Source organism: Caretta caretta, chromosome 3 (genome assembly GCF_965140235.1).
Source record: "Caretta caretta isolate rCarCar2 chromosome 3, rCarCar1.hap1, whole genome shotgun sequence".
Taxonomy (NCBI): domain Eukaryota; kingdom Metazoa; phylum Chordata; order Testudines; family Cheloniidae; genus Caretta; species Caretta caretta.
Genome location: NC_134208.1, coordinates 1957812 through 1972580, shown reverse-complemented (window position 1 = coordinate 1972580; position 14769 = coordinate 1957812). Strand labels below are relative to the sequence as shown.

Here is a 14769-nt window from a genome sequence, read left to right as displayed (position 1 = left end):
CTAATGCCTCCCAAGGCCAGCCTGAGAACTAGAGCTGCCCAAGCCTACCTCCCAAATCCCCTTCTTGATCTGCGGCTAGCCCCCCGAGCCAGGCCGCGGTGGGCCCAGTTTCTCCAGTGATTGAACCACCCCTGCCCCTTCGGGGAGTTGGAATCTGGTTTTGAATCCCGAGCCCAGGGTGGCTCCAGCTTTTCCTGGACGGGGGTTGCCTCTGGACTTGGGTTAAGCCCCACCAGAGCTGCTCTGCGAGGCCTCATTCTCACTAGCCGGGCAAGGGAGGGGGTGAGGAGAGAAGTGGGGGCTGCCACCCCAGTGCAGAGTAATGGACCCCCAAAGTAGCTCCTCTCTCCCCTCAGTCACCCAGGGGAGAGAAGACAGAGGGAGCCTGGCTGCCGTCTCCCTAAGAGAACTGGCCCCTGTGTCTCCGTGCTCACACATTGCCCTGCCACTGGAGGGCAGCACTGGCTCTGTGTGTAGCCCTGGTGACTGGTGCCCAGCGGCCCTGGACACTAAACCTCCTACCCAGACAGCAGGTGCAGCCTGGGCCTGGCCAGTGCCTGGCCAGCGTCTCAGCCCCTCCCCTTGGCCGAGTGCAGTCTTCACACCCATTCTGCCCCTTGTGTCTCTGCAGAGACCACCAGCAAGGAGCCTGGCTCCTCTCCCACTGGGGACTGCTCTGAGACCCCCACTTGTCTCCCATGGCCCTGGAGCAGCCTGGGCCGGGCTGGACCCGAACGAGGGCCTGGATCCCACTTCTGCTCCTCCTGGCTCCTCCCTGGGCAGCAGGATCTGTGTCCCCCTCGCACTGCCCCATCTCTGGGGACACTGTCATTTGCATTGCATCCGGGACCCCACACCCCCAGGGGGCAGGAGGAGAAGGGGCTGGAATTCCCACCCTGCCCCATGTCAGGGCTGAGTGGCCGAGGCCTGGCTAGGGAAAGACCCTTCTCTCGGGCCCTGGAGAAACTCCCGCTCTTTCCTTATGAGCTGCCCGCGGGCCGGCGCAGAGCATCCTGTCCCGTTGTGCGTAACCCAGCCGCCCTCCAGGCCCCCTGTGATCTGCCTGACTTCTTCTTTCGCTCCCCCAGAGCGGCTTGTTTATGAGGTTCGCCAGAAATGCAGGAACATCGAAGGTGAGTGTGTGTGAGCAGGGAGGTGCCTAGCACCCACTGCTGTCCCCAGACATCCCTAGAGACGGGACGTCAGTAAGCCTCAGCCTCCCCTTTGGCCGCACGCTGTCCTGCGCTTAGAGAGAGACTGTGGTGGCGGTGAGGCAGGAAGGGAGCCAGTTGGCAGAGACACCTCCTGGTTTGCATCCGACTGGCATGCAGCGGTGCGGACAGTGGCCATCCTGTTGGATGGAAGGGCTGTCCTGGGGACACAGCACGTGGCACTAGCGGGAGTGGCTGCGTGTGTTGCATTCCCACACCGATGGGATCATCAGGGGAGCACCCTTGGGGCAGATGGCAGAGATGTGGTTGGAGACAGGAGACTGGACTAGAAGGCAGTTGGCTCCATGCTACTCAGTGTCTTCAGCACTGGTCTGAAAGAAAATCTCAGGTCCTTGCTGGTGAAGTTAGGAGATGACGCAGCCATTGGCGGGGGGGTAACAAGTGCCGGGGCAGTCAGTGCAGAGCGAGCAGGATTGCTGGGTAAGCTGGGCCCATTCAAACACAGTGTGTGCAATCCAGGCACTGCCAAGGTCTCCGCGTAAGAGCCGGGGACACAGGCCATGTGCACAGAACGGGGGCTGTCTGCTGGAAAGCAGTGCCTGGAAATGATGTAAGAGTCACAGCGTGCAAGCAACCGTATAAGAGTGCCCAGGGTGATGCCTTAGCAAGCCTTGGGTGTGTAACCAGGGGGGTAGCAAGGACAAGCCCAGAGATCTTCTCTCTGTACACGGCATTGGGGAGACGCTGCTGGAATTCGGTGTCCTGTTCTGGGGGTCACGTTTTTAAAAGGATGTTGAAAAATTGCAGTGGGTGCAGAAAAGAGCGGCCCAAAGCAGGAGGACAGGGCTGGAGAAAACACCCTCCAGCGGAGTGTTGTCTGTTTAGCTGACCAGGAAGAAGATTGAGAGGTGACTTGGTTACAGTGTGTAAGTGCTTTCCCAGGGAGAACTCACCAGGTCCTAGAGGGCTCTTTCCTCTAGCGGAGACAGGTAGTGGAGAGCCAGTGGCTGGGAGCTGGAGCCAGACCAAACGAGAAATAAGGTGCAAATCTGTAACAGTGCGTGGAATTAATCAGGGAAGGGGGGGACTCCCAAGGGCAGTGGGGAATTCTCCGTGGCTTGGCGTCTCTAAATGCAGACTGGCTGCCTTGCTGGCAGGTGCATTAGCCAAACACCCGTTACTGGGGTAACTGGCTGGAGTATAGTAGCCTTGGATATGCACATGTCAGGTGGGGTGATCTAATGGTCCTTTCCGGCCTTGCACTCTGCAACTCTTGTTTAGTTGACCTGAAAGAAGGATACGAGACTGGCTCCTGGCTCTGCGTGGGGCCGATGGCTTGTGCACCTCGCAAAGGCAGAACAAGACCCAGTGGCTAGAAACTGAAGTGAGACAAATCCAGGCTAGGAATAAGGAGCAGAGTTTTAACAGGGAGAGAAGGGTAATGAACCACTGGAGCAAGCCACCAGTGGCTGTGGGGAATTTGCTGTCACTTGAACACTTTAGCTTAGGCCTGGGGGTCTGTCAAAGGGATGCACTTTACCTCCACTGTAGCTTGTGGGCTGGAGGCAGGAATCGCTGGCTGGAGTCTCTGCCCGGTGTGATGCAGGACATCGGATGACCCTTCCTACCGTAAAGTGTGTGGCCTTCCGGGCTCCTCTTGTGGCTAGTGGGCGTGGAGTCTGCCGGGGCTCACACTGACTCGTTTGGGAAGCCATGCTGGCAGTGCAGTGTGGTGTTGGTTCCTGGGAGCTTGGGGTGCTCTGGACCAGGTAGCTGGGACACAGAGTGCGGGAGAGGGGATGGAGGTGAGGCTGAGAAGCCCCCATTGTATGTAACACTCTTGCCTTTTCTACTCTCCCCCTCCCCAGATATCTGCATTTCTTGTGGAAGCCTCAACGTTACCCTGGAACACCCTCTATTTATCGGAGGAATGTGCCAAAACTGCAAGGTATGGAGTGGGGGGAGCCTTCTTGCCTCTGTAGGCTGGCCTGGCCCCCAGCCTCCCTGGACGTTCCAGGCCAGACACGAGCAAAGCCGCATGTGCACTTTGATCATCCAGTTCTGCTCTGCAGAGGGGCAAGACCCGAGCTTCAGGCCTCAGCTGCAGTGAGGCCTCTCTGCCCTGTGTGGGCACCACCTTCTTCGAGTGATGGTCCCTGTTGCATTCCGCTGAGGGGTCACGCATGTGCCGTGTGCAAGTAGGAGTGTCCGGTGGTCAGCACACGCGCCCTGCCTTCACCTCAGGGTTTCATCCAAGGCAATAAAGTGCGGGGCGCATGAACCGGGTCTCCAGTTCCTTCTCATCGCTGCGTGGTCCAGGCCAGAGCTGCTAGTGTCCTCTCATCTCTGACATACTGGCAAATAACAGTTCAGAATTGTAGATAGTTTTCTTCCACTTTTTGCTGTTTTTAACATAGTGTCGTTTTTAGGAATAATTTTAGTAGAACTGAGGCCTTTGTGGAATGTGTTTACCAGTTCCCCCTGTCCAGCACCCACATGCAGAAAGTGGATTGTACCAAAGAGGCCAGGATTCAGTTTTGCACCTCCTGCCTGCGTTCCTTCTCGGTCAGCGACTGGCATGCAGTGTGCCCACTGCTGCTTGGGAGAGGCCCGCACTGCATCCAGGTGCTGTGTCTGCCCATCCGTCCCACGCTGTACCCAAGGAGGCCGGGCTCTCCGCCTCAAGAAGTGCCTCATGGAGGTCGCCATGAGCCCTTAGTTGGAACCAGGCTGGGGAACTGCCCCATACGTTGGCCTGAGAAACCCGGGAGTGCACCTCCAGCTGTGGAGATAGAGTCCTGCTTCACTGGTACCGCTGCCTCGGACCATGTGCCAGGGCCTGGCTGGGAGGCAGGGAAGCATGGTCCTGCTTTGAGCAGGGGGTTGGACTCAATGACCTCCTGAGATCTGTTCCAGCCCTAATCTTCTATGATACGCATGACAGTAAGTCTTCCTCTAGGCCTAAGAAGGACGATGCGCTTTCCGCAAGTACCGGCCACGGAGAAGCGGGGCGTTCCAAGGTGCACAAGCATGCCAAAACGTCACGCAGACCAGCGGATCCGCTGGCACCGAGCACCCAGTCGTGCATGCCCTCAATGTCGGCCTCCCTTAAGACAAGGGCTCCGTCAACTCCGGGACAGTCCTCCGCTCCAGGGCCAGTTCTGGTCGCGGAACGAGTACCGTTAACACCGGGGGGATTGGAGGAAACAGCGGAACCACATGAACTGTTTCCTTTAGGAGAACTGAGATCTCACACCTTCCTCCACCCTCTGCACCTAGGGAGGTCCGATCTCCTATCTAGGACTTACTCAGTCGAGTCACGCTGGGACTCATCCTTCTGCGGTTTTCACACTTCCACTGGCTCCAAGGGTACCACCTTTGGAACCGGGATCCGAGTCCTCACCATGGGAGGATTCCGACTGAGGACAAGGGCTGCCCAGTCCCTACCACTGGTACGGGTACCCGAAAGGACCACCAGTGTCGTGGCTGTATCTTTCTCTCCCAACAGCTGGGAGGTCATTGGTTTCCCTCACCACGGAGCCCTCTGCAGCATCCGCTGGATCAGTCCTGCTGGCCCTACTGGGGATCCTGGCCTCTGTACCCACCCTCAGAAGCCACCCATTTGGCAAGGGAGGCTTCACCCCCATCCCCGCTCAGGGTGCCCTCGGGCAGGTGCTCCGAAGCAGTTGTGGGGGACGAATTGCTCAGTCCGGTTCTGCCAGTACTTCTGAAGCAAGAGCATTTCCCATCGTCCTCTCCAGATGCTACAGGAACCTCACTCCCTCTCGCCTCCAGATGACTTTTGGCAGTTCCCAGAACTCCTGGGAAGAGTGGCAGACGGCCTTCATATTCTGCTGGAGGGAATACGAGACAAGCAGCACCAGGTCCTGGACACCCTTCATTCCTCGGTGCCGAGCAGGGTTGCTCTGCCAATCAACAATGCCATTCTGCAACCAGCTCGAACTGTTTAGCCTACCCTGGCCACTTGCATGCCTACCTCCAGGGGGCAGGGAAGAGAGGCTACGTACCGGCCAAGGGATTGGAGTTTCTTTTTTCACACCCCCACCCAGTTCTCTCATGGTGCAAGCAGCAACAGAACAGTCCAGACAGCAACACCCATGCTCCACCCCGTCGGATAAGGAGGGCAAATGCTTAGACCTTCTGGGACGCCAGGTCTTCTCTTGAGCTAGCCTCCAATTTCAAACTACCAGGCCTTGCTGGCCAAATCTAACTTCCTCAACTACAGAAAGTTGGAGGACTTTACTGAAAGGCTCCTCAGCAAGGTTGAGCATGTTTCCAGTCTATCCTGGAGGAGGGCAAACGGCACTACAGTCGGCTCTAGACGCTGCAGATCCTCTTCACACTCCATGGCCATGGGCATTGTCATGCGGAGGGAATCGTGGCTGCTCACATCCAGTTTACCCAGGGAGGTGCAAATACCATTGAGGAGCTCCAGTTCCACGAGTCACACTGGTTGAAGCTGAAGACTGACAATTCCCTCCACTCCCTCGAGGATTCCAGAGTCACACTTCAATCGCTGGGTATCTGTGCACCTGCACCCAAGCAGAACTTCTACCACCCACCACCTCCTCAAGACTCCCCAGGTCTTCCACCAGAGACCATACGAACCTCCTCGGAAGTGCCAGAAGACCTGACGATCCCACCCTCCAGGCCCCCTTCCCGGACTTCAGCATCTCACATTCAAACCTCTCAGAAACAATATTTCTGAGTGTCAACCACCATGCCAACTGCCATGCAACCAACCCACCCCCTTCGGGTGAGTCTAGCACTCTTCTTACCAGCTTGGAGTGCAATAACAACAGACAAGTGGGTACTGTATGCCATCCGCTATGGCTATACAATCGAGTTCAGCATGCTACCACATCCACATCCCCCACCCCGATCCCTCCTCAGGGACCACTCTCACAACAGCATCCTTGCCTTAGAAGTGACCCCTAACTGCAAAGGGGAGTGAGGGAGTGCATTTCTCCAAGCTATCAGGGCACGGGATTCTATTCCACTTACTTCCTGGTACCCAAGAAGAATGGCAGATGGAGACCAATCCTGGATCTCCGTCGCTTCAACTGCTTCATCCGGCAGCCCAAGTTCCGTATGGTCGCTTTAGCGGCCGACATGCTATCGCTAGAGAAAGGCACATGCTTTTCGGCTCTCGATATGCAGGACCCCTAGTGTCACATAGGCATGTAACCCACTGAAAATTCCCAAGGTTCATGGTAGGCCCTCAGCATTTTCAGTACAGGGTCCTGCCATTTGGACTCACCACTGCTCCCCGGAGCGGCCCACCAGTCCTTATATTCCCCATCTCGACTAGCAGCGCAATCCAGAGTTGAGACTCGGATCTCGACCTCCATGGTGCTCAGTCTCTTTTCCTCCCTGGGAGTCAACGTCAACGTCGAAAAATCAATTTTGATTCCCACACAGCCCCAAGACTTCATAGGGGCCTCCATCAACTCGGTCACAGCCAGAGCTTACCTAGCAAGGGACAGGTTCCAGCCTCTGCGGGAACATGTTGACTGGGTAGTCAACAGTCCACCTGTCCCGGTCAGGACTTGCTTATCCCTCCTTGGCCACATGGCATCCTGCACATATGTCAGCGCCTTCGCTCACCTCCACCTTCACTGTCTGCAGATGTCGCTCCAGGGGGGTTTACTCGCTGTGATGGGGTGTACCTACCGCATCCTGGCCCAGAAAGGGTTAACTGTGCATTGCAGGATGAGACGGCCATGTCCCCTCCATCCCTGCTGGGCATGCTTAGCCTGGAGGCAAGATATAAAAGCAGCAGCTCTGCTCAGTCTAGGCAGGCTGCTGAAGGGGAAGGGTGCAGATTGCAGGCTCTCTCCCAGGAGCTGCTACAGGCCCAAACCACAGAGCCAAGGCGCGCCGAGCCCCAGATGGATTCCAGGCTGCTTGTGGAATCCAGAGAAGGGAGCCATCAGCAGCTGCACTGGCCGAGGACCCCAGAGACCCAGGGGAACCATGGGCCACCGCTGTAGAAGACAGGATAGGAAGCAGCCCAGGGGATTTAGACATGGCTCCGGTTGGAGAACGGAAGAACAGGTTAGCGTGTTTCGGGTGGATCCCCGCTGACTCAGAGGGCCCAGGTCCTCCTACACCAGGTGCCACACACCCTTAGGTGGTGCTCCACGTCCCCAGTGGGCCAAAAGGCCACACAGCCCCTCAGAGGTAGGCAGCTTTATTGACTTCAGCCACTAGGCCACGCAGCCCTATAAGGAAGGGTCACTCTATTGATGCCGGCTACTGAGTCATGTAGACCCATGAGGAAGAGCGACTCTGGCCACTAGGCCGTACTACCACATGTTATGGTCAGGGTCACCAGCGTAAGAGCTAACTGGCTGCGGCACAGCTTCTCCTTGTCTTCTGACAAGCTGTGACCTGACACCCCGTGACGGGTGTTACCTACCCCACGACACACATGCACACTACGTGCCACAGGCCTTATGCTGTCAGTCCCCCCCGAGGTGCTCTCTTCCCTCCGGTGGTGAATGGACCCGTGGCAGGTGTCTACAGGGATCCCCATCCTCCCTGACAGGACAATCAGCACGGATGCGTCCCTCACAGGATGGGGAGTGCACATGGCCTAGCCCATGACGCAAGGGACACGGACCCCTCGGGAATTCAGAATGCACATCAACCTTCTGGAACTCCGGGCAGTACGGCGAGCGCGGCGAACATTTCTCCCATCGCTCGCATGATGTTCTCATCATCTCAGACACCACCACCACCATCTGTTACATCACAGACCGGGGCAGGAGGTCTGTGTGCGGACGCAGTGAGTCTGTGGGATTGGTGCGTTGCCCACAAGAGCCTATTGTCAGCAGCCTGTCTTCCAGGGACTCAGAACATGATTGCAGACTCCCGGCTGAAGAGTCATCTCCGTCACAAGTGAGAGCTGCACGACTCCATAGTAAACGACATCTTCAGCCAGTGCGGGACTCCTACCAGAGGCCTCTTTGCCTCCCACAGCAACAACAGCACGTACTGCTCAAGGCAATGCCTCATCCTCCACTGGTTAGACCAGATCAGCTCCTCCTCCCCCTCTTCCACTCCTTCCACCAGTCCTCCACAAGATCAGACAGGAAAGGGCCCCGTTCTGGCCACCCCAGTTTTGGTTTCCCAACCTTCTCCTTATGTCGGCCTGTCCCTCATTACCCCTACCCGCAAGGATCAGACACCCCGATCCACAGACACGTTACCTCAGAGCTTGGTATTTGGATAGGCATCTTCTCTAGAGCGGACGTGCATGTTGGCGGGGCATGATGGCCTTTCGAGCAGCAGGAAGGAGTCCACAAGGCATTCCTGTTGGGCCAAGGGAAATCGCTTGGCCTTTTGGTCCCAGCAAAAGGGCTTTCTTCTGAGGAAGTGGGCATTTCTCTTCTTTTGGACAGCCTCCTGTCCTTGGAGATGTCGGGGCTCGCCCTCAGTTCTCTCAAGGTTCACGTAGTGGCGATCAGCGCCTTCCACCGCCTCATGGAAGGACACTCCGTATTTACACATCCGTTGACTACCAGGTTTTGGAAAGCTCTCCCCAGGACTGACCCACCCATACAGCTCGTCACCCCCCAGTGCGACCTCAACCTCGTTCTAGCAGCATTAATGAAACCGCCCTTTGAGCCTCTGGTTTCATGCTGTATGTTCTTCCTCTCCATGAAAGTCACCTTCCTAGTGGCTGTCACTTTGGCGAGAAGGGTAGGCAAACTGGGGGCCACAATGGAGGACCCCCCTTTCGCCACGTTCCATAAGGACAAAGTCTTCCTGCGCCTGCACCCCAAGTTTCTACCAAAGGTCATAGCTCAGTTTCATCTCAATTATCCCATACGCTCACCTGCTTTCTTCCCAAAGCCTCACGCCTCGGCAGAGGAGTGGCACCTTCACTCCCTTGATGTCCGCAGGGCTCTGACCTACTTGCCGAGGACCAGACCTATCAGGAGGTCCCCTAGACCAGCGTTTCTCAAACTTGGGTCCACCGTGTCCCCAGGCCACACTGATCAACTCTTCCCCCTCCCTCCCAGCGCATCAGGGGCCCAGGGCTAAGGCAGGCTTCCTACCTGCCATGGTTCCACGCAGCTCCCAGAAGCAGCCGCCAGCTCCTTGCGGCCCCTAGGCTCATGGGCGGCCAAGGAGGCTCCGCACACTGCCCCTGCCCGAGTGTCGGCTCCGCAGCTCCCGTTGGCTGGGAACCGTGACCACTGGGAGCTGTGGGGGCGGCGGGTGTGCCACAAGGGCAGCGCGCAGAGCCTCCCTGACTGCCAATGAGCCCAGGGCCTGCGGGGACCCGTCAACCGCTTCCTGGGAGCCACAGTGAGCGCTGCCAGGACTCCGCACCCCAAACCCTCTCCTGTACCCCAACCCACTGCCCCAGCCCGGAGTCGCTTCCCACACCCAAAGTACTTTCCAGAGCCTACACTCTGAAACCCGCCCCCCCCAACCCCTTTCCCCAGCCCGGAGTCCCCACCCGCATGCAAATTTCTTCCCAGAGCCCACACGCCACACCCCGCCGTGCCCCAACCCTCTGCCCCAGCCCTGAGCCCCCTCCTGCACCTCAGCCCCCAGCCTAGAGTCCCCTCCCACACCCAAACTCCTTCCCAGAGCCCACACTCTGAACCCCCCCTACATGCCCCAACCCCCTTCTGCAGCCCTGAGCCCCCTCCTGCATCCTTGCCCCAGCCCAGAGTCCCCTCATGCACCCAAACTCCTTCCCAGAGCCCACACTCCGCACCCCCCCACAGCCCAACCCCCTTCCCCAGCCCTGAGCCCCCTCCTGCACCCCAAACCCCTACCCCAGCCTGGTGAAAGTGAGTGAGGGTGGGAGAGAGCGAGCGACAGAGGGAGGGCAGATGGAGCGAGCAGGGGTGGGGCCTCAGTGAAGGGGCAGGGCAGGGGCGCCATTGAAATTTTTTTTATCAAAATGGGGGTCCTGAGGTTGCTAATGTTTGAGAACCGCTGCCCTAGACCGTTTATCGCAATAGCTGAGAGGCTTAAGGGGCAGGTAATCTCCACGCAGAGGATTTCCAAGGGGATTTCGAGGTGTATTACATTCTGCTGTCCACTGACGGGACTTGGAGTGAGAGCCCAGACTCCGCGATGTGTCACTTCCAGACACACATGGAGTTCGCTGCCCGCAGCACCTTGGTATGGGACTCTGCGATGGATGCCTCGTGCTGCATGGCTGTCCTCCCTTCCACCCTGCAAATAATCACCCTCGATGGAATGCAGTAGGGGCCAGCACTCGAAGAGGAGGAGGTTACTTACCTGTAACTGGAAGTTCTTTGCGTTGTGTGGTCCCTCGCTGGATTCCACTTCCCGCCTCTGCTGCGGATCTGTTGGATCTGCAGTGGAGAAGGAACTGGGCTTGGTCCCCGCCCGTCATCGCCTCGGTCAAAACCATGAGGTGAAGCCAGGGTGCATACGCAGACCAACCGACACTCTCTGGCTTTCAAGTGCTCCAGCTTCGGCACACAATGTATGTGTAACCCCTCAGTGGAATGCAGGTAGGGACCACACATCTCAAAGAGCCTCCAGTTGCAGGTGAGTAACCTCCTCTTCTCATAGACTCATAGAATATCAGGGTTGGAAGGGACCTCAGGAGGTCATCTAGTCCAACCCCCTGCTCAAAGCAGGACCGATCCCCAATTTTTGCCCCAGATCCCTAAATGGCCCCCTCAAGGATTGAACTCGCAACCCTGGGTTTAGCAGGCCAATGCTCCAACCACTGAGCTATCCCTCCCTCTTCCTGGGTTTCCATCCCTTTGTTGCCTTCAAACATTTCTTGGTCCTTTTAGCCCTCTGCTCAAAGAATTTCCCCTCGAGGCAGGCTCCCCGCAGCAGGCCAGCCTGGCAGCAAGGGTTCAGCTGCAGGGGTTCTGCTCCCTAGCCCAGCAGGGCAGCCCGAGGGTGGATTACTCCCCATGGCCAGATGCAGAGCTCTGTGTCTGTGATGTGGGCCGTCCCCCTGGGTGGAGGGGTGCGGAGGGGACACAGCGTTCACTCCCCTCTCACTGTCCCCCAGAACTGCTTCCTGGAGTGCGCGTACCAGTACGACGACGATGGCTACCAGTCGTACTGTACAATCTGCTGTGGTGGCCGTGAGGTGCTCATGTGCGGAAACAACAACTGCTGCAGGTGGGTGTGGCGTGCTTAGCCGGGCTGGGACCCCGGGGCGGTCAGCCAGCTGCACCGGCCCTGCGCTGCGGGACGGGAAGGGCTCAGCCCCACGCTTCTGTCTGGCCTTGGGCAGGAACATGCGGCCAGCCACTGCCCTAGGAAGGAAGGGTTGAGACCTACAGCCAGTTTTCCCTCCCTCTCCAGGGCCCCCGCAACCAGGCCAGTCAGTGATGAAGGGACCAGAGAGACCTTGGGGACATGTGAGATGGTGATGCCGGACCCTGGGGCAAAGACCAGCACTCTGGCTGTGTGCCAGCTGGCCTGGGCCCTGAGCCCCAGCGGGCTCAGACTGGCACCTGTGGGTTGCCTTCCCAGCTCAGCACGGTCCTGCCCCCTGCAGTTAGGGGACAGCAAGGGAGGGAGCGGGGAGGGTCGCACGCGGCCCGCGCTGGGGAGCTGTGCTCCTGCAGGCCGTGGAGGCGAGGAGTACCCCCCACGCACCCCCCTGGAACAGAGGCGGGGCAGTAAATGGGCTGAAGCGTCTCCCCTTCCCCCGGATCTCAGGTGCTTCTGTGTGGAGTGTGTGGACCTGCTGGTGGGACCAGGTGCAGCCCAGGCAGCCATCAAGGAGGACCCCTGGAACTGCTACATGTGCGGCCACAAGGGCACCTACGGGCTGCTGAGGCGAAGAGACGACTGGCCCTCGCGCCTCCAGATGTTCTTCGCCAATAACCATGACCAAGAATTTGTGAGTATGTGGCATCGCTGCCCGGTCCCCCCGGGGGCTCGGCCCGGCGGCTCCCCAGAGTCACGGCAGAGCAGAGTCTCCCCACAGCCCTGCACCTGCTGCCGCTTGCTTCCGAGGGGCCTGGGCTGAGCACGCCCAGCGGGGCTGCCGGGGCAGCCTCTGTGCTGGGTCCCAGATCATCCCGGACATGCGGGACTGCTGGGGATCTCCAGGGTCCTCGAGTCCAGGCCCTGCTGTCGCAGGCAGCACCGTCATGGCGTCCGCTTCGTGAGCTCTCCGGAGTCCCTCGGCGAGCATCTTCGCCCCCCACGCCTCCTGCTGGGAGGCTGCTCGGGAGCCTCCCTCCTTCCCTGGTTACAAACCTCCTCTCCGGCCAGAGCGGCCCAGCTTGGGCTGGCATTGTCCTTTAGCTACCGAGCGCTGCCCCGCCGACGTGTGTGTCTAGACAGTGGTCAGTTCCCCACTCAGCAAGCCTGGCGTCTCCACTCCTAGGAGAGCGCAGCAGGGAGGTCCCCGCATTGCATGGAGCTCCAGCCATGATTAGCTCCCCCCGTAAGAGCTGGGATGGGACCCATCCGGGAGTTGGGAGCCCCGTTCATGTCTGAGAAGACTGTCTAGGGGAGCGTTTCTTGTGCCCCCCATCTCTCATGCTGCGCTGTGTGTGTGTGTTTTAAGGACCCACCAAAGGTTTATCCACCGGTCCCGGCTGAGAAGAGGAAGCCCATCCGAGTGCTCTCTCTCTTCGACGGAATTGCCACAGGTGGGTTAACAAGAGGGAGCTGAGTGGCACTAGGGTTCTGCTGTCCTCCTCCATGCTTACAGCACCCCACTACAGCCCCACAGCCTGGCAACCATGGGGCGGCCGTGACCCACCAGCACAGCCTAGCCCACTTCACAGCATGCAGAGGGCAAGGGGGAGCAGAAACGCTCTGGCTTAGCACCAGGGCAGTGCATGACCCAGCTGGTAGGTTCTCAGTAGCAGAACGCGATCCTGGGTTCTAAACCTAGCATGCAGGATGGGTGTTTGGCCCAGCCAGCGAGTACCAAGTGTGGGCTATTGCTCCACCTGTCTCTCGCAGCTCTGCTAAAGGGCCCCGCAACCCCCAAGATCATAGAACATTTTGCATCGACTATGGCCACCAGTTTCAAACTAAGTCCCTGATTTTGTGTGCTCCCAACTCAAGTCACTTTTGGCCTGGTTACTCAGAGGGGTTGAGGATCCAAAGCCACCGGGCCAGGCCGTCTGAAATCAGCTCCAAGGTGCCCTCATTGTCCTGCCGGCCGTATTTCAAAGAGGGGTGAGCCCAGGTTTCCACCAGGGGGCTGTGTAATTAAATTTGGCCTCTCCACACCCTTGGGAGTGTCAAAGTCAGATTCAGGACTCACATAATTTGTCAGACCACTCTGTTTATTAGAAAGCGCTTTGCCAATGTACCCAGATATATGTGAGCCAACTGCAAAAAGCTCAAGCCAACCCATTTATACAGACAAGCCAAAGCCAATCCAACATAGGAGACAAAAGGAAGCAGAAACTGACAAATATACATACATATCTTATTTGCATACTAACGTTTACCAATCTCCTAGCTCAGTAGAAGCTCTAAGTTAATGTGTTTGAGGACCCATTGTCTCACCCTCCTTAATGTTTCTCTTCCTGACAACTATATTTCAACAAACCCTTCAAACAGCATTTCTTTAATGAATTATAATTTCAATATAATTCATTCTACTTTCACAATCCCTCCTTTTGGTCAAGCTATGCAATGACCAACAATGACTAGGTTCCACATATCAATCGTTCTTTATCTCTTTGTTAATCAGTGATATTTTGTGATATTGCGCTGGGCATCACAAAATGGGGAAGAGATGGCCAGCCCTCTGTGGAGATAGAGGTGGTTAGGGACTATTTAGAAAAGCTGGACGTGCACAAGTCCATGGGGCCGGACGAGTTGCATCCGAGAGTGTTGAAGGAATTGGCGGCTGTGATTGCAGAGCCATTGGCCATTATCTTTGAAAACTCGTGGCGAACGGGGGAAGTCCCGGATGACTGGAAAAAGGCTAATGTAGTGCCAATCTTTAAAAAAGGGAAGAAGGAGGATCCTGGGAACTACAGGCCAGTCAGCCTCACCTCAGTCCCTGGAAAAATCATGGAGCAGGTCCTCAAAGAATCAATCCTGATGCACTTGCATGAGAGGAAAGTGATCAGGAACAGCCAGCATGGATTCACCAAGGGAAGGTCATGCCTGACTAATCTAATCGCTTTTTATGATGAGATTACTGGTTCTGTGGATGAAGGGAAAGCAGTGGATGTATTGTATCTTGACTTTAGCAAAGCTTTTGACACGGTCTCCCACAGTATTCTTGTCAGCAAGTTAAGGAAGTATGGGCTGGATGAATGCACTATAAGGTGGGTAGAAAGCTGGCTAGATTGTCGGGCTCAACGGGTAGTGATCAATGGCTCCGTGTCTAGTTGGCAGCCGGTGTCAAGTGGAGTGCCCCAAGGGTCGGTCCTGGGGCCGGTTTTGTTCAATATCTTCATAAATGATCTGGAGGATGGTGTGGATTGCACTCTCAGCAAATTTGCGGATGATACTAAACTGGGAGGAGTGGTAGATACGCTGGAGGGGAGGGATAGGATACAGAGGGACCTAGACAAATTGGAGGATTGGGCCAAAAGAAATCTGATGAGGTTCAATAAGGATAAGT

At 57.2% G+C, this 14769-nt stretch overlaps 1 protein-coding gene across 6 annotated transcripts in view; it reads left to right on the top strand.

The window, feature by feature from the left end:
* Window positions 1-14769, top strand: part of DNMT3A (DNA methyltransferase 3 alpha) — a 268395-nt gene that overhangs the window by 217842 nt on the left and 35784 nt on the right. For all 6 annotated transcript variants that reach the window (XM_075126271.1, XM_075126272.1, XM_048846079.2 and 3 more), the window contains 5 exons: window positions 1089-1133; window positions 3041-3120; window positions 11221-11333; window positions 11880-12063; window positions 12739-12823. In XM_075126271.1, coding sequence (XP_074982372.1) covers window positions 1089-1133; window positions 3041-3120; window positions 11221-11333; window positions 11880-12063; window positions 12739-12823 — 507 coding nt within the window. The remainder of the gene's footprint in view (window positions 1-1088; window positions 1134-3040; window positions 3121-11220; window positions 11334-11879; window positions 12064-12738; window positions 12824-14769) is intronic.